General features: G+C 64.2%; 2 protein-coding genes across 4 annotated transcripts; both read right to left on the bottom strand.

Annotated features, from left to right (window-relative positions):
• Positions 1-6: 6 nt before the first annotated feature.
• CUNH19orf25 (chromosome unknown C19orf25 homolog) lies at positions 7-3,463 on the bottom strand. Of its 3 annotated transcripts, none has more exons than XM_008711204.2 (3): positions 3,390-3,463; positions 3,002-3,133; positions 7-1,471 (listed from the first exon to the last, which is right to left on the bottom strand). In XM_008711204.2, the coding sequence occupies exons 2-3, from the start codon at positions 3,129-3,131 to the stop codon at positions 1,245-1,247; spliced, it is 357 nt and encodes a 118-aa protein (XP_008709426.1). In that variant the 5' UTR covers positions 3,132-3,133; positions 3,390-3,463; the 3' UTR covers positions 7-1,244. The 3 variants fall into 3 exon arrangements, with proteins under 3 accessions (XP_008709426.1, XP_040485697.1, XP_040485698.1); XM_040629763.1 differs by lacking the exon at positions 3,390-3,463 and adding an exon at positions 3,223-3,364; XM_040629764.1 differs by lacking the exon at positions 3,390-3,463 and adding an exon at positions 3,223-3,380 and having other exon boundaries at positions 1,355-1,491.
• Positions 3,464-5,400: 1,937 nt separating this feature from the next.
• On the bottom strand, positions 5,401-7,186 carry LOC121102587 (proprotein convertase subtilisin/kexin type 4-like). The gene is made up of 4 exons (XM_040629740.1): positions 7,061-7,186; positions 6,756-6,880; positions 6,338-6,460; positions 5,401-6,197 (listed from the first exon to the last, which is right to left on the bottom strand). The coding sequence occupies exons 1-4, from the start codon at positions 7,090-7,092 to the stop codon at positions 5,746-5,748; spliced, it is 732 nt and encodes a 243-aa protein (XP_040485674.1). The 5' UTR covers positions 7,093-7,186; the 3' UTR covers positions 5,401-5,745.
• Positions 7,187-7,196: the final 10 nt, after the last annotated feature.

Genomic DNA, 7,196 nt, shown 5'->3' with positions numbered 1-7,196 from the left:
AGCGCTCTGGAGAGTAGACAGCACCCTGGAGTCAGGCAGCCCCTGAAGACCAGGGCCAAGCAGGGAGGGGGGAAGCTCCTCACACCACGGGCGGGCTGTTCGTGGCTGTGGAAGGGGGCTGAGGGGTGAAGGGGCCCTGGACAGGGCAGTCTCGGCATCCACTGCCCTAACAGGAGCCAAGCCTGTGTTTTCCGTACACTTGTGCCCCCAGGCCTACTTTCTGGTTTCCAGTTTTGGGGGTCTCTCAGGCTTAAGCAGGCTCCCCTTCTTCAGGGAAAGGGAGACACCTCCGGGATGCTCGGGGTCATGGTGTCAGGCCCCGCCGTGCTGCTCTGGACCCCCGGGGACCCAGGAGAGGGCAGCTCACGGAGGCACTGTGCAGGCGGCCAGGCCCAGAGCGGATGTCACCGGAGGGGCTCGTGGGGACACTCGCAAGCAGCTTGGCTTCTGTGAGGCCGCTGGCACCCACTGCTGCTCTGGCCTTCCAAAAGTCTATCTTTTAGGCTGAAAAGCCCTTTTCAAGATCTGCTTCTGTTCCACGGCCCCCACACCGACCCACAGACGAAGCTTGCCAGGACGGAGGCAGCCAGCAAGGGCTTCCGTGGGAGACGGGCCAGCTTGTCCTGATGGGGCCCAGGCCAGGAGCCCCTGTGATGCAGTCCCACAACCCACAGGCCGGTCCTGCACCCCGACTGTGAACCTGCCCGGTGGGGGCGCCCACACCCTAGATCAGGGTCCTCAGGGTCCTCAGGGGCAGCACCCACCAGAGGCCCCATCTCACATCCGGGCACTGCCGGGCATCGGCTCCTCACATAGCCACGGCCACTGTGGTGGAGGGAACAGAACCCCCGGCCTCTTCTGGAATCTCGGGGGCCCTGTGGGTCAGGCGGATTTGGGCAGAGGCAGCAAAGTGGGTCCCACCAGTTCAGTCCACAGGGATGATGTGGGGAAGCAGGGTCACCAGAGGGAAGGACAGGAGGGTGGACGGCCTGGCCCTCGGGTGTTGGTGACCCCATGTGACGTCCAATCTGGGCTCCACGGCCCTGGGGTCAGCAGCACCCACACCGTCCCAGCCCTGACCCCCAGGGAGGGGCCCATGCCTGGCTGTGTCCCGGGGTTCTCTGGGTACTGGGGCACACCCAGACCAGGGCACCCAGGGGCCTAAGCTGTGCCAGATCAGGGGTCATGGGGAGCCGGGGGCACCCTGCTCAGGCTGCAGGTACTCGGGCAAGCAGGCGGACCACTCAGCCCAAGGAGGCGGCCATGGCTCCTGGCAGCGCCACCTGCTTCACCTGGCCGACATCACGTTCCAGCGCCTCACCAGCTCGCCACAGCTCCTCACACTTCTGCTTCAGCCCATCTCCCGCCCGCTGCAGCTGCTGATTCATGGCCACGTAGGCTCGGCTCTGCTGGTAGAGCTGCTCCTGCTGCACCTCCGTGTCCTCTGCCCTCCCGGAGAGGCCTGGGGAGTCTGGGGACGGGACACGGCGCCTGGGTCAGGGAGGGGCAGGGAGAGGACACAGCTTATCCCCTCAGCAAAGCATGCCACTAGAGGGGACAGATCACACAGAGGCCTGGCTCCTGTGTCCTGAGGCCCTGCCTGGGTATCGGCCTCCACTCCTGCAAAGGGCAGCGAACCCATGATGGAACCACAGAGCAGGCCGGCTCCCACCCCACTCTCGAAGCCAGACGCCACATCGCACCTCCCCGAACCTCCTCCCCGGCCACGCAACCTTGTGAAATCCAACAGTCAGGGAGGTGGCACGTTCCCACATGGCCCTGCTTCCTAAAACAGCACACACCTGGGGAGCGCAGCACTGAGACAGCAAGCGTTGCAGGCCGCCCAGAGACGTGTCCAGATGCTCTCCACCCTGCCTGGTTCCCGGGGTGGGAACAGGCCCAGACACTGAGATTTGATTACAAGTCACTTTATCACCTTCGTCGGGACTAAGGAGGGACACAGGCCACACAACACACGTGGTTGCAGGCAAGAGCTCCCCCTCCATGGCCCTCGCACAGCCCGGGCCTCAATCTCCCATCCCTGGGAACACTGGTGGATGCTCCTGGGGCTGCGCCGTGCAACAGAATGTTCCGGATGGTCTGATACAGACCCAGCCACCGGCCATGAGTGGCTCTTGAGCAACTGAACTACAGCCACATGGAGCAAAGCACCAAACTTTTCCTATTAGTTTTTTTAAAATTCCCAAAGCATTTCTTCTTATCTCTGGTTTCCCAGACTAAGGTGAATGTCTCTTCCACTGGAGTAACCGGAGGGCGAGCACTTCGGCCGTTTTGTTAGCCCAGTGCTCAGAACAGCAGCCAGCGCGGACAGAACACGGTCTCCGTGAAGGTCTGACGAATGAATACACGAACCCCATCAAGCAGAACACAGAAGTCACCCGAGAACTATGTGCCCTGTGCTTCCGTCTTCCAGAACCACAGGTGGACGCAGGCTTCCCGCAAGAGGACGGACATAAATGTTTCGGCTGTGCACGGCTGGCCGTCCCAATGCCCCCTCTGCCATCCGCCTCCCAGGCGGCCGCTGGGCGTGCACGCTGGGGGCACGGCTCGGCGTCCACGCGACCTCCCAACCCTGAGACCCCAACTTTCGGCCACTTCCCTTGTCACCATGCATTCTCACCCCCGCAGGTGAAAAACGAAAAATCCATTCTTTTTTCTTTATTTCCACACCCAGCGCGGGGCTCAAACCCTCGACCCCGAGATCCAGATCCACGCTCCGCCGACCGAGCCGGCCGGGCGCCCCGAAAACCGCTTTCTTAGCTGCCTGGCTGTACGAGAAGAGGCGGCGAGCGGGATGTGGCCGGAGGTGGGGGCGACCCGTGCGCCCCTCCCTTACAGGCGCGCAGAGCGAGCTCAGAAGCAGTAAGGATCGCGCCTGTAATCCCACGGCTTCACCCGCCCTGCTGTTCGGACTGCAGCCGGGTGTGCTCCCCCGCCCCTTGCCGCTGGGGTCTCAGGGTCGTCCCTCCCCTGCTCGTACCTTCCAGGGCCAGGGCGGTGAAAACGGGGTCGTCGGGGGGCGCACCCCGCACGTCCTCCAGTATTTGCTCCACCGTGGGGGGCGCCGGGCGGGTGGGCAGCACCACTCGCTTCTTGGCCTTGGAACCCATCCCTGGAGGCGAAAAAAAGGGCGCTGACAGGGGCGTCCACCTCTCGGCCTTTTCCTGGGCTCTTCCTCCCGCCCAGCGAACTCCTACACACCCGCCGGAGCCCCGTTCCCGGGGAAGCCTGCCCCGCCCCGCCCCTTCGGGCTCGCTTCGCTTCTGGCTCTCCCAACGACCGACAACATGGGGCCAGGGGTTTTGGCGCCCGGCTCCATCTCTGCCTCAGTTTCCCTGTGAAAGCCTCGTGAGCCTCTACAGCCTCACCTTTGCGCGCGTACAGAGGCCAACGCCGCTGACAGCCCACTTCCGCTTCCGGTCGCAGGGCGGCCCCGACCTCCAGGCACGCGACGTGCACTTCCTGCCTCTCTGGCTTCTGCCCGCCCCTCGCTGCGAGGCCACGCCCCCTCTTAAAGGGGCCGCGCCCTCGAAGGTCCCAGTCCCGTCAGATCAGACCGAGGAAATACGCGACCTCAGCCTCCCTGGCTCGCGGGTCCTGGAAGAGCATGGGGTGGGGTGCTGTCCCAGCTTCCTTCGCTGCGTCACAAAACACCGAGTCCCGGTTTTCTGGCAAAAGGGGACAGGACGCACAACCCACGGGGCTGTCGTGGGAACACAGTTACTGCCCACGCAGGGGTGGAGGCTGTGCCAATTCCGGCTTGGCTGCCAGGCACGCTGGACGCAGGTCGGCGTTGCGCGCTTGCTAGATGCCATCACGGTCGCCCCTCTGGTCCCTAAAACCTCCTCCCGCCTGGGCGCCTCCCCTGGCAGCTAAGGGTAGGAAGACAGGCTGGGAGCAGGGGGGAGGTTTGTGCCTTTTAACAGCTTTATTGCATGTGATCTGCATACCATACAGTCCACCTGTTTAAAGTGTACAATTCGGTGGTTTGGGGAGAGAGAGAGAGAGATGTACAACCATCACCATAGTCTAGTTCCAGAACATTCCATCTCCCCAAGAAGAAGCCATGTCTCCATCAGCTGTCACTCGCCAGCCTCTCCCCAGTCCCCGCCCCCGCAAGCCCCCTTCCCGTCTCTGGAGGAGCCCATTCTGGACGTGTCACACACGTGGACTCACACCGTGAGGCCTTCTGTGTCTGGTTCGCTCCCTGAGCGTCGGCGGCTCGGGGTCCGTCCCCGGGGCAGCGCGGGTGGGCGCCTCGTTCCTGCTCGCGGCCGAGGGACACTCCTGGGCGTGCATGGACCACGCTTTGTTGGTCCATTCACAAGATGAACAACATTTGGGTTGTTGTGGGTCATGCTGCTGGGAACAGTGTGTACAGGTTTTGTGTGGATCTGTGTTTTTGTTTCTCTTGGGTACATGGGTACATTCTGGAAGCAGAATTGCTGGGTCAGATGGTAACTCTGTGTAATGGTTTACGGAACTGCTGGGATCCCAAAGTGGCTGCCCCAGGCTGGCACATTTTGGGCGCTTACCACGTGCCAGGTGGGGAAACTCTCGCTCTGGATCCTACGTTTGGAGAAGCAGGTGCTAGACTTAGCGCTGTTGCAAAGACGGGGCCACCAGAACTCCAAGGAGGAGGCCAGGCCCTCCCGGACACACACGTTCTGAGCAGCAGCATTCACAGCAGCCAAGAGGTAGACACAGCTCCATGGGTGAGTGGATCAACACAATACACCATCCCTCGGCCGCCAGCAGGAGCGGTGCCCACACGCGCTGCCCGGGGCCGGATCAAGCCCCCGACGCTCAGGGAGGGAACCAGACACAGAGGGCCCTGCGGCGTGTGAGTCCACGTGTGTGACACGTCCTGAACAGGCTCCTCCACGGACAGAGAGTGGGGAAATCCAGCTTGGGGTAATCGAAAGCAATGTACCTCCAGCCTCTAATTCCCTCGGCCTCCTTACTACCCTTGGCCCTCGGGGGGCGGAAAAGCAGCATAATTATCACAAACCCCTAGACCTGCCTGCGGGCTACAGGAGCAGCATAAATGGCCATTTGAGTTTTCAGGGTTAAAGAGAAATTTGCCCAACAGGATGGAGAGGAACTTAGGAGGAGTTAGGAACGCAGTGGGCTGCCCCTGGAATCCTCCACCTCGCTCCCGCTCCGGCCCCCACCACAACTGGGGTCTCTGGCACCTGGACTGACCCCCTCTCCTCTGCGGGCCGCTGGGTCCTCTGGGGCCTGACGTCTGGGAGAAGACCGTTTCCACGTGGGCACAGGGGAACCCCCAACCATGCCCCGGGGATGGGGCTGCCCCTGCCCCAAAGGAGACCGCAGACTTGGCACCTCCTATTCAACCTTTATTTGCAAACTCTGAGGTCGAGTGTGGTGCCTGAGACTCTGGACGGTGTCATTTGTTCCCCTTGCCCTCCCACCCACTTCTGGCGCTGGGAAGGGATGGGTGTCACAGCCTGACCTCTGCGCCATCCCACCCCACCCCCACCCCAACTGTGTAACTAGACTTTTCTCTCTCTGTCTTTCACCTGGCCCTGCCCATTTCAGGTCTAGGATTCAGTGCAGGCCGCCCCTGGCCTGCGGGCCTCCGTGATCAGCCAGGGCCCTCTCAGGGCAGGTTCCGGCATCCCCAGCCCGGGTTCCAGTCAGAAGCCAAGGAGCAGGACAGCGGTGCCTGCTCAGGCACGTTTGCCCCCTAGTCAGATGTCTCTAGGTGCCCGCCAGCAGCTGGACCCGGGCTGACCCCCAGCACTGGCGAGGCCCCCACACGGCAGCAGGCAGCCTACAGAGAGGACACTGCAGAGGAAGGGGCTCCCGATGGCCACGGCCAGCAAGGCCAGGACCGCGGCCCGGGCTCGGCCACGGTGGCAGCTGGGGTGGGCCACTGCGGTGGGCGGGGGGGGAGCCGTTGGGAGGGACAGGTCCTGAGCAGGAGCCCCGGTGCTCGTCCAGCATGTACGACGGGGGGCAGGCGGTGCAGTTGAGCGGGGAGCCGCCACGGCAGCTGTGGCAGGAGGGGTGGCAGCTGGAGCAGACGCGCAGGGCAGGTGTGGCCGAGCGCCCAGGCCCCGCGGTCACTGCCTGCTGGGTGTGGCTGAAGTACCTCGGAGGGCAGTAGGAGAGGCAGAGGTGGCCCAGGATGTAGGCGGGGCTGTGGCATTCTGCACAGGGGACACAGACGAGGGGGAGTGAGGCCAAGGCCCGGCACCTGTCTGCCCTCCCGCCCCGGGCTGCACACGCACACTGCCCGCTGCTGCGCCTCCCAGCGGGCAGGCCGGGCCACGCCACGCCAGGCACTCACCCTGGCACAGCCCCTCTGTGTCCCGCTGCACACACGCGCTGCTGGTCACCTGGGGGCCCGGGGGCCGCGCCGTCATGTCCTCGGCCGTCCCATAGAGCAGCAGCGTGTAGCGGTACAGCGTCCCTGGGCAGGGGTCGCGGTGGGCACGGGGAGGAGGGGGAGAGGCTGTTGGCAGCCTGCTCCTGCCCTTCTGGGCCCCGCTCCCCAGCCGCCCGCCCCCGAGCGGGAGTCCCAGACCCTGACGGCGCTGGGCTGAGCACCCGCTGTGCACGGGTCACGGACGGTGTCTGGTAAGCGGGTACGTACTCCACACCAGACACACCTGCTCGGTCTCTCGGGGAGACCGCAGGGAGCCCCTTGGCAGTGGGTACCCGGGGGGCCCCAGAGTCCGAAGCCCCAGCCTGCGTGCAGCTCTCACCCGTGTTGAAGTAGTAGCCCTTGTTCTCCAGGCCCAGAGTCCACAAGCCCTGCGGGTCCTCGTCCCAGAAGTGGGTGGACATGAAGATCCAGTTGTTGTAGCCTTGGCCACTGACATCCAAGGGTCTGGGACAGAAGGTGGGGTGGGGGGCGGAGGTGGCCCCGTGCTGGCTGCGGGGAGGGCTCCCACGGGGGCGGGTGTCCGGTGGAAGCAGCCCGACCCGGACCCCCCCTGACCGCAGTGTGCTCCCCACGCCCAGGGAAGGGAGGAGCGTCTGCTGCAGGCCGGGTCCTCCTCCCGGGTACCTGATGGCCACGAGCGTGGAGCGGGTGCCCATGGGGCTGGTGAGTGAGATCTCCAGGTCCCCCCGGCGGCTGTAGGACAGTGACAGCCGCACCTGCACGTGCTCCAGGGAGCGGATGTAGTTGGCACGGCCGGCGC

The sequence above is a fragment of the Ursus maritimus genome, unplaced genomic scaffold (genome assembly GCF_017311325.1).
Source record: "Ursus maritimus isolate PB19 unplaced genomic scaffold, ASM1731132v1 scaffold_14, whole genome shotgun sequence".
NCBI classification, from domain to species: domain Eukaryota; kingdom Metazoa; phylum Chordata; class Mammalia; order Carnivora; family Ursidae; genus Ursus; species Ursus maritimus.
This window is presented reverse-complemented; position numbering and strand designations above follow the sequence as displayed.